Raw genomic sequence first — 17,460 nt, forward strand, 5'->3', positions numbered from 1 at the left:
AGATATATTATAAGTTGGTCGGCTGTTGAATTCTAATGGTCAACTTTGAGTATTAATGAATGTCTTGAATTTAAGTGTCATATTTAATAGAAAGAATATTGTATTGTCATGAATTCTGTCTGTGAAAATACTATCTCTGTTCAGAAATGGTGTAACACTGTAGGAAGAAGGTCTCCAAACTTTTGTTTTTAGATCAGTTTGATTTAATTTTAAGTGCATAACCAGTCGATTAGATCTCTCTTTGTTAATATCTCTTCTCCTCCATCAAAATTTGCTTGGGTTAATATGTTTCTGTATGGGAACATCATTTCTTAGTCTGTATTGTTTAACAAATAAAACTAACGAAGAATCATTTAAAATTGTTGACAGAATATATCCTGTGAAAAACACATTAGAGCTTTTTCATCTGGATATAGACAAAGTCCCTTTCAAGGAAAGTCTGTTCACTCGGCGGCCATATTTGCAACGATCTCCGGGCAGCTATTTCGGGCATCCAAGACCAACGCTGTGTCTGAAATCGAATACTTCTCTACTATATAGTACGCGGAAAAAAAATTGCAAACAGAGTAGTATGTCCAAATTCATAGTATTCGAAAAACTGTCTTATCTATTTAAATGGGGGAATCCTGAAATCTCAAAAACTGCTTGGCAAACTCAAAATTAAATTATATATTTCAAATCTGCAACAAAATCTGACATGAACTGTCCCATAAATGTTGTTTCTTTTGCTCAAATAGTGTTAGAAAAGCTTATTTTTCAGGCTAGACGAGGCAATGCGCATGTGCAGTCATAAGCGTGAGTCTTGGCCTGCATCTCAATGTGCATATTATCATCCTAAATAGTATGTAATATTACTATTCAATACTATGTAGGGTGGATAGTATGCACATTGGGATGCAGGGTTGGTTTTCTATGGGAACCGGAGCTTCTAACGGCAGCTGCTGTGACGCAATGGCTTTATCAATCAGCGATTGGCTCTTTTACTTTAAATACCCGGATGATGCACTAAATTATCGGAAAAAACGAAGTGTGGAATGTTGGACACTTCATGCACTCAACTGTCGCAGCTTTAATTACGTAGCGGAGGGGGAGGGGTATCAGACATCGATGTTAAATGACAAAATAACCTTATACAATTTACGCACTACATGGATGAGTACATCCTGCATAAGTGTATAGTGCGTCATTTGGGACGCAACTTTACTTTTATGTATTCCGCCATATTGTGTTGCAGTTTCTCCCATTCATAACTGAGTGAACCGTCTTTCTATATCTATAGTCTTTGATATAGATTACAAATGTTATTATTCTAATAGTGATAGTTTTTATTTTTTCAATGTCCCTGTTCATCTTTCTTTTGGTATGAAATGTCACAAATGAATTGCAACCTAGTCTTAAATATGCCATCTGTTTTACTTCAATTAAATCAGTATGACTTTTCCAAAAGAAAAATATATATTATCGATATATTTGTCTCGCTGCGCATGGTTCAAATTTCAGAATTTTAAGTTGAATTCAATTTCAGTTTCACGAGATTTTATTATGCTGCAGTCGCTGCTTCCGCTTCTTCCGGTCATGAGTATGAGGTAACACAGCGCTGTTTATCATATTAGACACATTTGAAAGTGTTGAAAATGATGTTATAACGTTACTCTGGCTGCTGTGAGACACTGTTACACACTGCAGTAAGATAGATCGATATATGAATATCATAATAAATGCTGGGTGGCTTGTGTTGATGATAAATGGCATGCAATTCATTTTAAAACTTACTGTATGATGGAGAAAATGCTGTATTACTGCTACTAATAATAAAGCTGCATCAGATTATGCAATGTTAGCTACTTCACAAAACAGTGCTGTCTCTGAGGCATGATTACAAACATGATACTTGCGGAAAATCGAGGAAAATAGATTTAAACAATAAAACTAAATGTGTTGAGCTATATAACAACAATTAGTTTTCTGTCAATGAATGTATCCAAACAGTTGTTCCATTGTCTAATAAAACATAATATATTAAAGCGTCTTCGGTGTTTCCATGGTTTCTACTAAATAAAACCGGAAATCGAGGGTAACGCGGGTATGACGCAATTGACAGGCGATCGCACGGACACGGTCCGTGTCCTGGTTAAAATTGCTTATTTCTCTGGATTTAAACATTCTTGGAAACATCTGGAATTATGTAAGTACACAAGTCAACAAAATATATAACACTGTTCTAGTGGTTTTTGGATATTATATTTTAATCCAATAATCCCACATATTGTGCCTATGAGTCAACGCTTTAATGAATGCTACCACCATTTATTATTTAAAAAAAAGACATACTAAATACATTAATACAAATGTAATACAAGTATAACTATAATACTATTGTTTGTATTCCAAACGTGAGATTGAACTGTTTTTTTCTCTCTCTCTCCATAATCATGAAAAATTAATCTTTCATTTGTCTTTGTCTCCCTCTGCTGGTAAAACACAAACACAAATATATTCAGGCTCTATATTTTCTCTGTAACAAAACTCCAACCTTTTTGAATTTATACAGTGCATTTATACAAATAAAATGGTTAATCAATGAATGAGAAACTGTAATTTGCTGCTCTGAAATAAAAGGTGCTTCACTGCCACCTCATCAGGTCTGTCAGAGGATCGTTGAAATCTAAATGAAGTCTTAATTTATAACAGTGAAGTCACTGTATCTTCAGTCTGTTGATTCTGTTGACTGTGAGTCTCTGTAGTGGATCCTTATTCACCATCAGATGATCATGAGAGATCAGACTGTCATGTCCTAAAATAAAACACAAACAGTCACATATGCAGTATGAAACATTACGCCTGTCACATCTTTTCCTAAGAAAACTTAGCACTAACTAGATAAGATATATCAATTCATTCTCACACATGATAATATAGCTTCTATCTGATGCTCAAAGTCACTTTACAAAATGTTATTTCTTTTTAACATCACAGACCCAAACTGTTTTAACAGAGGTGTGTAGACTCTTTATAACCACTGTACATGATTGTAAGTTATGCTGTATTTTTCAACATGTCCTCTGATGTACATTCAGGATTTGTTTTGCTGTAACTTGTATTAAAGTGAAGAAATGTTTGCTAAACTTGTACTCTGTGCTGTGATTGGCTGAAGCAGATAAAGTGATTTTATGTTTTAAAAGCTGTTACAATTATGACAATATGACAATGTTTTCGGTGAGTTTATAATGTAATAATTTTTTTCATAATGTAAAAAAAGCTCAAGATTTCATTACATTTTGAGAAAATTGTTACATTATGAACATTTTATTACAATAATAATATAATACTTATTACATTATGTGCAGTTATTACATTATGAGTTGCTACAAACCTAAACCTCAGATTATCACACACACAGACACAGTTAAAGGGTAAAAGCTGGAAATAACATTAATATTATTTTCACAATCAGTCACAACACTATGAGCAGAATTAAACTCAATTTAACACAGTTTAAAGTTCAGAGACCTACAGAAACTGAAGCTGAATTTAAGACTCATTATCTGATGATCTCAGACACAATATTCACACACATGTGCTGTTACTGAACCTGGTACAATTTCCTTTTATTTCTAGTGAGTAAAACAGCCATTTAAACTTTATATGAAAATATGATGATGAAAATTGTTAAAACCTATTGTTACCTTAGTGTCTGCAGTTTATAATGTGGATCATCCTTCAGATCAGAGAGCAGCTTCACTCCTGAGTCTCCTAGTTTATTCTCAGACAGATCCAGTTCTCTCAGGTGTGAGGGGTTTGATCTCAGAGCTGAAGCCAGAGCAGCACAACCTTCATCTGTGACACCACAATCCCTCAACCTGTAGAGAACAATGACACACTCTTCACTCTCTCAGATCAGATCAACACACATTAAGCCTCCAAATCTCCAAAATTTAACATAACCAGTTAAAAAATAAATAAATAAATATCATAATGCTGTCAATATAAATACATACAAATACTCATTAGGTCATAAAATACATCAGTTTGGTTTAGGGGATAGAAAATACAGTTTGTACAGTATAAAAATCATTATTTCTATATTAAGTCACCATAAAACGTGTGTGTGTGTGTGTGTATGGATGTTTTTGCGACATATCAGGACACAAATTTGTATAATGACATGGGTGTGACATAGGTATTACAAGGAGAGGGTGACGTTTGAGGACATTACCCCATGTCCCCATTTTTTAAAAGGCTTATAAATCATACAGAATGAGTTTTTGTGAGAAAGTAAAAATGTGCAGTTTCCTGTGATGGGTAGGTTTAGGAGTAGGGTTGGTGTAGAGCGATAGAAAATACAGTTTGTACAGTATAAAAACCATTACGCCTATGGAGAGTCCCCACAATTCACAAAAGCAAACCTGTGTGTGTGTGTGTGTGTGTGTGTGTGTGTGCGTGTGTGTGTGTGCGTGCGTGTGTGTGTGTGCGTGTGTGTGTGTGTGTGAGTGTGTGTGTGTGTGTGTGTGTATGTCTGTGTGATTAACGTATTTGTAAACATTTTAAGGAACTCTTGATACTAATGTAATTAATGTCCAATAAAGGCTGTATTAAAGCACTTTTTCAGTCTTTCCGTGATCTAATCTAAAGCGAGAACTCTTTATGGTTAAGAAGTTTTTAACAAAACATTATCTAACTCTTTACATATGAGCTAATTAAACAATAACAATGAATGTAGAACAAATTTTTCGCATATAGTCTATTAATGTATTAACTACAGTTTGTAAACTATTCATTAACTATAAACTAATAGTTTTCAAATGATTTATAGATGCTTTTTTACTGTATACTTATTATAAAGTGTTACTGTTATTTCAGTCTGGTCGCCGTTAATTGTAATTGTTCCTTTTGTATGCAATGGTGTAATTCTTCAATAAATGAATAAATATAAATAAAGATCAATTTGTCTGATAGCATTATTATTATTATTATTATTATTATTTTTCAAGATTTCCATAGATATATTGTTATTGTGAATTATTTTGGTCATGATAATCGCAGTGAAAGATCTGATATGGTGACAGTCCTGGTTCAGGTGAACCACACAAAACTTCCCTCTTTTGAGGCAATGCTCTCGCTTTTGTAAGGGTGGTCTGTTTGAACAAGCATTACAAGATAAGTTGATTTACACCAAACATTTGTGATTTAAAAAACCCTCTTCACTGTAACCTGTGTCTGTTGTCTGGTTTGTAGTTTGTTCGGTTTATTTAACTGTTAGTTTTACTTTCTTTTGCAGGATAATAATATATTTAGATCTAAATTTTCTTTTTTTCAGGTAGACTCCTCACCCCTTCCTTCTACTGCCGGCAGGATCTGACGGTTCAAGCAGGAATATGTCACTGAACCGCCGGATGGGGCTTACGCCAAAGCATATTTTGTATGCACTATCTACATATTAATCCTTATTCACTTCCAGTCTTTATGATAGAGATGATCTTACCACAGTTCCTCCAGTTTACAGTGAGGATTCTCCAGTCCAGCAGAAATCATCTTCACTCCCGAGTCTCCTAGTTTATTCTCAGACAGATGCAGTTGTCTCAGGTGTGAGGGGTTTGATCTCAGAGCTGAAGCCAGAGCAGCACAACCTTCATCTGTGACACCACAATAACTCAACCTGTAGAGAACAATGACACACTCTTCACTCTCTCAGATCAGATCAACAAGGAATTTCTCAAGATCACATTCAAACTAACAGTGTGATGATAAGGTGAGAGAGACAATGAGAAAAAAATGAATCAATTTAAAGATCAATAAAGTCAGTTTCCTCTGAAATCATATTCTTCTTCTTTTTACCCCCTAAACACAATATTCAGATACTGAAACTCTGACATCAAATTCTACTACAGATTTATAATAGTGAATAAGAATAATTGATATGACATCTATAGCTCTCCTATCAACACACTGATGTGAGAATCACCCAAATACATTTTTCAGTAACACTTTCTATGAAGCCTGTGTTTATAATGCATTATAAGGATATTCTTAATGCATCATAATGCACACATAATGCCTTATAAACAACCTTATAATGTTGCATCATCTAATGAATATTCATAACAACAGTAATAATACTTAACTCTCTGTGGTTATAAATAAGAGTATGATTATTTATAACACACAATGACATAATTTTATCCACTTAAGTTATAGAGTAATATATATCCCATAGTTTCATATTTTAATTTCCCAAGTCTCATATCTTGACATTGTTTACTGAAGATCTGCACAGTATAATACTGCATCTTATGAGTGGAATTTTACTGCTTAAAGTGACTTGAGCGATGCCTACTGAACAGGAGAGCGTGTGCTGCATCGATTGTGATATTGTCATGCCACAGCTTGAAAGTCTGGATAATTCAGACGATGAGACGACACATGTATCTCACATCACCACACGCATATGTCGTAGTGCTCTCGTGAGAAGGAGGAAGAGAGGAAATTGTTGAATAAAGTTGTTATTTTGTTTTTTTGCCGCACAAAGTATTCTCGTCGCTTCATAACATTAAGGTTGAGCCACTGTAGTCACATGATCTGAGGGTGAGTAATTAATGACATCATTTTTATTTTTGGGTGAACTAACCCTTTAAGGCAGTGGTCTCAAACTGTCGGCCCGCGGGCCATTTAAGGCCCCCACTCCCCCTCCACCCGGCCCGCAACTGATCTCAAAAATAAAACATAATCTGGCCCGCTAAATTATTATTATTATTATTCTCTAGTTGTCTCATACCATATTCCATATTCAAAAGAATGACATGATTCTATTAAAAAAAAGCGCGCAGGCAGATTTGATGAGAGCTGGTTCGGGGCTTTCGTAGTTTATTTGTTGTTTGGCTGCAAAGTGCGAATGCGAACCGAAAAGTAAAGTGGATGAGGAACACAGACAGTTTCAAGAAAGATGGACATTGCAGTAATTTTTTGTGGAGTTTAATGGAAACGCTACCTGTCTGATATGCAAAGAAAAAGTCGCCGTTCTAAGGGGCCGTTCATATATCGCATCACATAAGCGGCCGCGCCGCTTTCTCCTTCTTTCCAAAGCGCTTTCGCTCCCGTGGCGTCTGTCGTTGCTATGCAACCATGAGCTGCGCTCTCCACGATGACGAGGAAGTTTCAGCAAAAGAAAAAAATGATTTCTAGTCCTTGCATTAGCTCTACTACTAGATATATTTATGGAGATGAGAAATAAAAACCCGCCCTGTACAGCTATGATCAGCTGTTCGGCTGAGCTTTCGGTGTTGTTACGGAAAGGACGAAGTTCATCGGTTGGTTCTTGTCACATATCCAATACCTTACTAACTATTAATAAGCAGTAATGAAGTTTGAGGCAAAAGTTTTTAGTTAATAGGGGGAATTGGATCATTGCAACATCAGTTGATGAACAAAATAAGCTACAGAACCAGCGAGGTCAGAGTTTGCTCAATCACGTGACGCTGCACAAGCACAGAAAAAACATACAGTGCGGTGAGTGCGCTAAATACAGAGGGAAGAAGAAAATCTCACAACATTCTTTCTGTTGGATATAAACACTTCGAAATGGACAATATTTATAAAAGGAGATTTGCAGCATAAAATCTGTCAAGGGATATCGATCGGACACGACCATCACAACCTCCAACTTCAAAAAGGAAAGCCATGTAAGCGAACCTGTTCGTTAGTTAATTTGACCAAATCTAGAGAGAAAAAATGGTCAAAACAGCATGGCTTTATACAATTTATTTTTCAATTGTAGCTTAAGGTTGTCAATAGATTAAAATGATAATTAATGATGACATGTTTTATAATTAACGTAATGTAAATTCGCTGACATTTGGCACGTTTTATTGTAAATCATTGTGCTTTAATGCCAAATATTTCGCTCTTTCTAAAGCAGGATCAGACATTATTAGAAATGACACCAGAATTAATAAAATGCAGCCAAAATTCAAGATATGGTGCAAAATGGCCCTAGTATGAGCTTTTTATATTTACTATATGATATTTAAGCAATATTTCCAGAATATTAGCACGGCTGCTAATGTGATATTAATTTTATGCAATAGTTCAGTGAACTAAAGGTTAATATTATAGTGACATTTTAGACATAATATTGTCAATATTCTCTGTTTTTGTCTTTTTCTCGCAACGACAATATCTCAAACAAGCCACAGCAAAAGAGGCATGTGTCTCTGCAGCACCAACACACAGTGGTGTTTCCTTACTGAATGAATCCGGAGTTTTGAACAAATCGGTTCAGTGATTCAGTGATTCAGTCACTTGCTTCGTTCCAGAATGAATCGGCCGTTTTGAATGAATCAGTTGAATGAATGCTTCTATGACTCATTCATTAAGACAGTGATTTACTGCCACCTACTGGCTGTTTTATTTTCATAATTAAAAGCATAATTAATTTTTCCCCATCTCATTTTTTTTTCTATATTCAAAATTCTATATTAAAAAAAAAAAATATCAACATTTTTAATGCTGTTGTAACTGCAGTGTAAAAAAATCACTTTTGGTTAGAAAATGGTTAGAAAATATCCCTGAAAATCAATTTAAGAGGTCAAATATTGGCTCTTAAAGTAAAGTTAATTTCTGTCACTTCTGTTACAATCACAGTCTGTTCCTGTCAGTTCCTGGACTCCATTTCCCATTCGGACTACGTTTCCCATAGGCCCTCATTCCTGGGACTGATTACGCACACACCTGCACCTCATCACACCCACACTATTTAAGCCACACACACACACACGCACTCACCGCGAAGTCTTGATTTGCCCCGGTGATCATTACTAAGTGTTTTCTTGTGGACTGTTTCCTGGTTTCCGTCGGATTGTTTATTCTTTGTAATTCTCTGCTGCCTGCCCTGAACCTTGCCTGTGTACTGGACTGTGTTTGTTTGCCGCCTGCCCTGATCTCTGCCTGTGACCCGATACTGTTTGTCTGCCGCCTGCCTCGACCTATTGCCTGTCCTTGTTTATGTTCTTGCCTTTGCCCCTGTCTACTTGTGTATACACTATTCTTAATAAAGCTGCAAATGGATCACCGCTCTGCCGACCCTTCGTTACAACTTCCCTGTAGGTGACATTCCATAAAATATATATAAGCAAAGTTAAACATAATGACATTTACCCCTCTGATGTTCGATTTATTCAAATAAACATTATATGGCTCTTAAGACACACTGTATATAAAAAAATCAGTGTTGGCATTTCGAATTCCTCAACTGAATTAAGGTAATTTGTTTCATTTGTTTTTATTTAATGTTTACTTGTCTTTTTTGTAAATTCAATTCAGTTTGAAAGTCAGTTTGAAATCAATCTTCCTTGTGCTGCATGTAAGCTATTGCAACAAAGTTACTCTATTGTGAAGACAAATACACAGAGTGAACAAATGTTTAAGTGAGATTATTGTAATGGTAATTAATCAACGTTTAAATATGTAAACAAAAGCCTAAATTCAAATCTGTTCATCAGATAAAGTGGACGTGTCTCTTCAGAAGACTTGAATTAAACCGCTCCATTCAATGGATTACTGTTACAACGAGTCTTGTGCTTTTTGAAGCTTGAAAATAATGATGGCCTTGACAAAATGGATGGACAAAAATTGAGATATTAAAATATCTATATGGCAGTATACAGTATGTTGAGGTTTTCCTCATGGTATTGAAAATGATACTGAATGTTGATATTTTTCAAGGTATCGTATTGAAGTTAGAAACTCCAGTATCGTGACCACTAATTCATGTACTTTGTCAATAAGGTAAAACTTTGCTATTTTCTACATAGATCTATGATTTGATTGAATATATATTGGTACAGTAATTCATTAAATATCACCAGCTAAAAAGTAACCAGTAACTAGTACTCTGAGTAGTTTTTGAGAAGAGTACTTTGTACTTTTACTTCAGTACTTTTTGACACCAGTAATTTTACTCGTAATTGAGTATTCAGCAATGTAACAGTACTTGTATTTAAGTACAGATTTTCAGTACTGACAGAAGGAAGTTATTTCAAACTGGTCGCCATTAAGTGTAATTGTTCCTTTTGTATGCGATGGTGTGATTCTTCAATAAATAAATAAATAAATAAATAAATTAAAGATCAATTTGACTGATAGCATTTTTTTTTTCAAGATTTCTATAGATATCGAAATATTTTGTTATCGTGAATTATTTTGGTCATGATAATCATGTAAAAATGATTCAGGTGAACCACACTCCACTTCCCTCTTTTCAGCTGCAGATACACAGTTTGAGGCAATGCTCACGCTTCTGTAAGGGTGGCTCTGTTTGAACAAGCATTACAAGATCAGTTGAATTACATCAAAATATTTGTGTTTTTTTGTTTGTTTGTTTGTTTTTAAACCCTCTTCACTGTAACCTGTGTCTGTTGTCTGGTTTGTAGTTTGTTCGGTTTATTTAACTTGAAGGGGTGGATTCTGGAATCCACTGCCGCTTCAATATATATCTTTTAAGTTATTAACCAACATTTATCTTTCTGTTAAATTATTTGAATGACTTCTTCAATGTATGTTAAAGCATTTCTTTTCCTTTTCAAACACTAGAAAATAATTTTGAATATTGTCTGTACCTCTCACTGAGAGAAAAGAACATGTTATCAGTATGTTTTGGGAAAGTTTCCTGCTCAGAGCAGAGCTCAGATCAACTTCAACCTTGAAGAAGCTGTGAATCATGTGTATCTGTGTATGTGCGCTAAGTGTTCTGTGCAGGTCCTTTGTACTGGTGGACAACTGGCACTCTTCTTGAGACCAGCAGACGCCATGTCATGACCCCGAAAAGGACATCCAGTGCCTAAATCCAGGGTCCCCTCGTCAGCATCGTGACGAATGGAGATATGCTTCTGACTATCTGTCCATGTGTGGAAGATTTTTCTTAGCCAATCAGAATCATTCAACCTGAAGTAATGACGTAGTTAGTTGACTCTGAGTATAATTGTTGTGGAAATGTGAATGTACGCAGAGCGGCCTACGAACTCCTTGTGAGACTTGAAGCTGGCTTCTGCTGATGAAACTGCAAACTATTCTTCAGTAAAATTTTCTTCAATTTATTATTTTTTTAACTCTGACTCCGGGTCTTTATTCATCATATCTGGTCTTTTGGGTCTTTAACTGTAAAATTCCCCTACAAACTGTTAGTTTTACTTTCTTTTGCAGGATAATAATATATTTAGATCTAAATTTTTTCAGGTAGACTCCTCACCCCTTCCTTCTACTGCCGGCAGGATCTGACGGTTCAAGCAGGAATCTGTCACTGAACCGCCGGATGGGGTTTACGCCAAAGGATATTTTGTATGCACTATCTACATATTAATCCTTATTCACTTCCAGTCTTTATGATAGAGATGATCTTACCTCAGTTTCTCCAGTTTACAGTGAGGATTCTTCAGTACAGCAGAAATCATCTTCACTCCCGAGTCTCCTAGTTTATTCCTAGACAGATCCAGTTGTCTCAGGTGTGAGGGGTTTGATCTCAGAGCTGAAGCCAGAGCAGCACAACCTTCATCTGTGACACCACAATCCCTCAACCTGTAGAGAACAATGACACACTCTTCACTCTCTCAGATCAGATCAACAGAGACTTCATTATTAAAAAGAAACCAAAACAAAAGCACAAATCCCCATGTTTGATATGAGTTTTACTACGTGTGTGTGTGTGTGTGTGTGTGCGTGTGTGTGTGTGTGTGTGTGTGTGTGTGTGTTTGAGTGAGAGGAAATTATGTTAACAGATTATCACATTAAATAATATGGAAAGATGATCACAGAAAACAGATGGATGTGATGGTCATTAAGGATGAATTCATGTTCTTCATGTTCTTCTATTCATGTTTTTTTTTTCAATTTCTAACACACTTTTCTCCAATCTGTATCACATTTTCAAAACTCTAAACACAATTAGCACAACATCCGTCTGTTGTGATCTTACCATAATTCATGTCGTTTTCACACAAAATGCAGTCAATTAACACATTTCTAGAAGGCTTAAATTTCTTTCTGATCTTATTTACAAATGCTTAAACACAGCATGTCAGAAATGAAGACCCAATGTTACAATCTTTAAATATAGTATAAAACCTACTTCTGTACCAACAGCAGCTCAAAAGTATTGAAAAAATCTACAAAACAAATACTGAAACAATTGATAAGCATTTATAATTAGCAGATATTGAGAAATATTGAGAAATAGCAGATTCTAATCTCAGTTGGAGGAATAGTCAGATGTTGAAGCTCTTTCATTACATGGACATACAGTAAAATAGACACAGACTCATTGTTCAGTGTGGATGAAGAACAACACAGAGGAGCAGAGAGAGAAAAAATGTCTGGGTGAGGGAGAGGAATAGATGAAGGAGGAGAGGAATAGATGAAGGAGGAGAAGAGTTGGATCAGGACAAGGGAGAAGAAGAGTTAGGGGAGAGGAGTAAGATTGTGTGCTGGATTGTGCGTCTCTATAGTTTTCCTCTTTTACACATGATGAACCTATGAAAGCTTATTTCTGCCATGAATAGAAAATAAAAAGGCAATTGTGACTTTTTATCTCACAATACTTACTTTTTTTCCTCTCAATTCATATAGTTTTTATATCACAATTCCTAGAATTTTTTTTTTAATTGTGTCACAATTACTTTTTATACTTATTTATTCTGTGGCGGGGAAAAAAACTTCCACAGTAACCAAAGACCATGTATGTTGGATTTGTTGTTGATCAATGGCAGCAATTTCATTTAAATTCATATAAAGCTTTTACTACACCGATTCCTCTACCACTGTTTCATATACGCTGAATATGTGGTCTGTGTAGGGCACTAACTAAGGGGCACCATCCCACCCTCTATGGGCACCATCAACACCCCACCCACCCCCAGAAAGAGATTTCAACCAAGAGGGCAACTGAAGTTCAGCATAGGGGTGTCAGGATTACTAGTGAGAGTGCCCTAATCGGCCACTAGAGGGCACTCCAACCCAGACTCTTGTTTCACCCCTTGGACTTCATTTCCCATAACACACTTCCCGGACTCATTATCCTGTCATTGCAACCAGCTGTTTTGTGTTTGCTCATCAGTGTCTGTCTATTTATACTTGGTTTGTTTTTGCTTTTGTTATCACGGTTTCATTTCATGTGACCTGCTTTCGTTTGTGTTTTGCTTTATTTTGTATGGACTGTTCTGTGGATTTTGACCCTCGCTTGCCTGGATTATGTTTATTGGATTACCCCATTAAAGCTGCACTTGGATCTTACCTTCTTGTCTCTGTGCTTATGTGACAAGAGGACTCATTTGACCAGTGGCTGCCCTGAGCAATTCTGTTACTTTCTTCTTCTTTATTTCTACTGTACATTCTATAAAGTAAAGACTCGTTCACTTTTAGATAGTCTGTTGGGATGTTTCCAAGAATGCACACATTCAACACTCAACCAAAAATGTAGAATGGCTTACATGTAAGAGCTCTACTGTTACTGCAGTAAAAGGAAACTGAATTATAAAAACAATGGATTTCATATAGATAGAAAACTAGTGCTGGTGTTTGACAGAACGACTCTTTTGAATCAGGTTTGCTGTGTTTTGATAGAGTTAGTGTGTGTAGAAAAAGGTTTTTAGTGTTCTGAAATGTAGAGTTTGTATTGGACCGAAAATTTGAACAGTATTTCCTCCTAGAGCTTTAAAGCTACAACCACCAAACTCGGCTCAGACCTTCAGACTGTTCTGACTTAGTGTGCTATATCTTTTCAGACTGATCCAACTTACGGTTTTCCTAAAAATGCTGTTCAAAACTCGGAAAAACTCCCATAGACTTACATTGAAAATCTGAACATTTCATCAACCTCCAACTGTCAAATTCAAATCTAAACACTCTGAAGCCCATTAGACTCAATGAAGCTGCCATTCTGTGTACTATTTATAAGCCATTCAAACTGATTCAAACTCATTAACTAACTATCTGACTAACTAATGAACTATCTATCTAGCAAACTATCTATCTGACTAAGTAACTATCTAACTATCCAACTAACAAACTAACTAACTAAATAACTATCTAACTTACTAACTAATTAACTATCTAACGTTCTAAATTAGTATGTATCTAACTTACTAAATATCTAACTATCTAACTTACTAACTAAATATCTAAGTTACTATCTAACTATGTATCTATCTATCTATACACACTCTCACATTAGCTAGCTTTTAAACTACTAAACTAAAACTATTTCAAACTGAAAAGCTTCAAACTTCAAGCTTTTAAAACTACTGCAAACTTTCTGGCTAGGCTTTTTCAAGCCAACTTAAAGTTTGTCTACGAACTTTACTCATCTAGTTTATAAAATGGTGTTTTATTTATAAGAAATTCAAAGTAAAATGCTTTGGCATAATTTTAGGTTTGAATATACATATAAACAAATTGTATAGATATCAGTAGTTTTACAGTTTTTTACAATTTCTAACAAGCGTTTACCAATACTTAAAGTACTTTTTCTAAACTCTTAACACAGCAACACCTACATCACACAATTGGCCAAACTGTTAATTTTCTGCTCAAAACCATAATTTGTTAAATAAACACAAACTCTACATTTCAAAATGCTAAAAACCTTTTTCTGCACACACTAACTCTATCAAAACACAGCAAACCTGATTCAAAAGAGTCGTTCTGTCAAACACCAGCACTAGTTTTCTACCCAACATGAACATAGAGGCCCGGTTTCACAGACAGAGCTTAGCCTAAGCCAGGATTAAATCTTAGTTCAATTAGGATATTTCAGTAGCTTTTATAAACGTACACCAGAAAAAAACATTACTGGTGTGCATCTTGAGACTAAACAATGGCACTGACTTATTTTAAAATATGTTATGATTATAATTTTTTGGTAGTATTTCACCACATCGTGTGTGTAGCACCGTTTGTTGTTTTCTTTCTGGTATGAGATAGAGTGTTTGGACCCGGAAGTGCTGCCGCGTGACTACCTAACAATTATAATCATAACCAACATCCCAGATGGCCAGACAGTGATTCATGTTTTATAAATCGTTAAAATACTAATGTCTGTGAGGCTGTGAGCACGGAGACTGTAAGTATTTTAAATGTTTAACTTTAAAATGTTAAATGTTTAATATGAATAAATAGCGCTCATAAACGGCCATCGAGATGCCATTCTCAAGTGAAACGAGTCGAGTAGTATTTTAAGCGTTTCTCACATGTCGTGCATGTAAAAGTAGGAAATATGAATGTGAAGTGAATGTGGTCTCGTTTCAAATGCATTGATCAATATGCTTGCGTCGACTTCACTGTAGCCTATGTGTGCTGGTTCCTTTCCGTGTTCTGACCGGTGTCCGAGTCTCAATCAAACACAAACCCATTCATTCAAATGATTAATAATGGGAAATAACAAGCGCTTCCATTTCAGAGTTATCAGATCTGCTGAAGATGTTGCTGTTCATGTTTGCCAGCGCAGGACATTTTACAAATCCAGACCAGACGATGTTCTACGGCCATGTCCAGAATACAGAGTAGCCTATCCATGTCACACAGTAGCCTACAGTTAGGGTGATATTACTTAACCCGTGATATAAGATTTTGGCCATATCCAAATCATCCCAGTATCAACGTCAATAGGCTAGTTCTTGTATTTCGGGCACACCACAAGGTGTCACTGTGGCCTCAACGCTTCGCTCTCGCCTACTCTGAGCTCGATTGCTATGTCTGAGGTAAACCACGCCCTCCTCATTACCCTACGGACAAAGAAATGTAAAAATATATAAATGTAAAAATAAAGAAATGTAGAAATGAATAAATGTGGAAATGAACAAATATGGAAATAAATAAATAAATGTGGATATAAATAAAAATCAAAATGAATAATTGTATAAATAAAAGAAAAATTGTGGAAAAAAATAAATATATACATAAGGAAATAAATGTATAAATAATTATTTATTTTTGTTTTTTTGCTTTTCTATGTATATTTATTTTAATTTTTTTTTTTTTTTTTTGCTTTCTTTTACATTTCTTTGTATATTTATTTATGTATTAATTTATTTTTAAATTACTTGGGATTCCATAGTATTTACCCTCCATAAATCTCAACGTCTTCACAAAGCAAAGCTAAGTTTCCTTTTTAAGCTCTTTCAGTGCTTCCCACATTTTGTGGATGGGAAAACATAGATCGTGATACCTGATGTGATTCAATTTCAAAAGGCTATAATTTCACGTATGCTCCGCATGTTTCAGAGTCAAATGTGGCGCTGTTGCGCGTTCTACCTGCTCACGCAGCGCTTATTCTAGTGGTTCACAATCAATGTACTAAATGCATACTATAGTGCACGTTTATGCTAATCGATTGCTTATGCTGATATGACTAATGTTGTACATTATTGACAAAAGTTTACTTTATGGTATTGAAAAATATTGTAAATGGTTGTAAGAACATATCTACCTCATCTAAACTTGAATGAGCAGCCCTCAATAGTAAGCATACACATTACAAAATAAGTGTGCGAGCGTAAGGGACGCTCAGAGGGTTCAGTTGTTAGGCACTAGGGATGTGCATCTCCACAACTGAGGCCGATGCGATACATTTAAGATACATGTGAAGCAGCTACTGATACAATGCGATACGATTCAGCTAGATGAGCATTTATGGTTAAAATGTGTAAAATTTTAAAAAAATTTTTAGAAAATGACTGAAGGTTTCTCTAGATAAGACCCTTATTCCACGTCTGGGATTACGTAAAGCCCTTTGAAGCTGCACTGAAACTGTAATTTTGACCTTCAATCGTTTGGAGGCCATTGAAGTCCACTATATGGAGAAAAATCCTGGAACGTTTTCATCAAAAACCTTCATTCCTTTTTGACTGAAGAGAGAAGGACATGGACATCTTAGATGACATGGGGGTGAGTAAATTATCAGGAAATTTTAATTTGAAAGTGAACTAATCCTTTAAGCCGCCTTTCCACTGCACACGACAAACGACAGCCATTGGACCAGAAGTCATTCATTTCCAATGGAGAGTAGTACAGGGGCTGCGTGGAGTTCCGATCATATGCGAATGCGGAAATTTCGGATCCAATTTGAGCTTCGGATGCGCTAAAATATTTGAACTTCTGCGGCTAGACCGTATGCGACTATATGTAGATTTTAGCTTGATAAAAATGTATTTTTTTTAAGAGAAGGCAGACTAGGGAATGTTGCGATTGATGTCACTGCCATTACACGATAGGCTGAGAGGTGCCGCACGTGATTAAGTTAGTCGTTACGCTTTCTCCAATGGTAAGAGATACAGACCCTCTCATCTCCCTATAATATACAATCTCTGGCGTCACAGCGTTTTCACTCGCGTTGCATTTCGGGAAGGCGTCGCCATATTAGAAGGATACGCTATCCGTTGCCATGGTTACTTTGACAGTGAGACCGAGAGAGATAGCGTG

The 17,460-nt window shown here is 35.7% G+C and overlaps 2 protein-coding genes across 12 annotated transcripts in view; one reads left to right on the plus strand and one right to left on the minus strand.

Annotated features, from left to right (window-relative positions):
- LOC127499185 (tetratricopeptide repeat protein 8-like) overlaps nucleotides 1-17,460 on the plus strand; it is a 173,387-nt gene that overhangs the window by 12,429 nt on the left and 143,498 nt on the right. The window lies entirely within an intron of this gene.
- LOC127499176 (protein NLRC5-like) overlaps nucleotides 2,424-17,460 on the minus strand; it is a 784,214-nt gene continuing 769,177 nt past the window's right edge. For all 11 annotated transcript variants that reach the window (XM_051869371.1, XM_051869366.1, XM_051869364.1 and 8 more), the window contains 4 exons: nucleotides 11,392-11,565; nucleotides 5,483-5,656; nucleotides 3,687-3,860; nucleotides 2,424-2,794 (listed from right to left, as the gene is read on the minus strand). In XM_051869371.1, coding sequence (XP_051725331.1) covers nucleotides 2,788-2,794; nucleotides 3,687-3,860; nucleotides 5,483-5,656; nucleotides 11,392-11,565 — 529 coding nt within the window. In that variant the 3' untranslated portion in view covers nucleotides 2,424-2,787. The remainder of the gene's footprint in view (nucleotides 2,795-3,686; nucleotides 3,861-5,482; nucleotides 5,657-11,391; nucleotides 11,566-17,460) is intronic.

Source organism: Ctenopharyngodon idella, chromosome 17, assembly GCF_019924925.1.
Source record: "Ctenopharyngodon idella isolate HZGC_01 chromosome 17, HZGC01, whole genome shotgun sequence".
Lineage (NCBI taxonomy): Eukaryota > Metazoa > Chordata > Actinopteri > Cypriniformes > Xenocyprididae > Ctenopharyngodon > Ctenopharyngodon idella.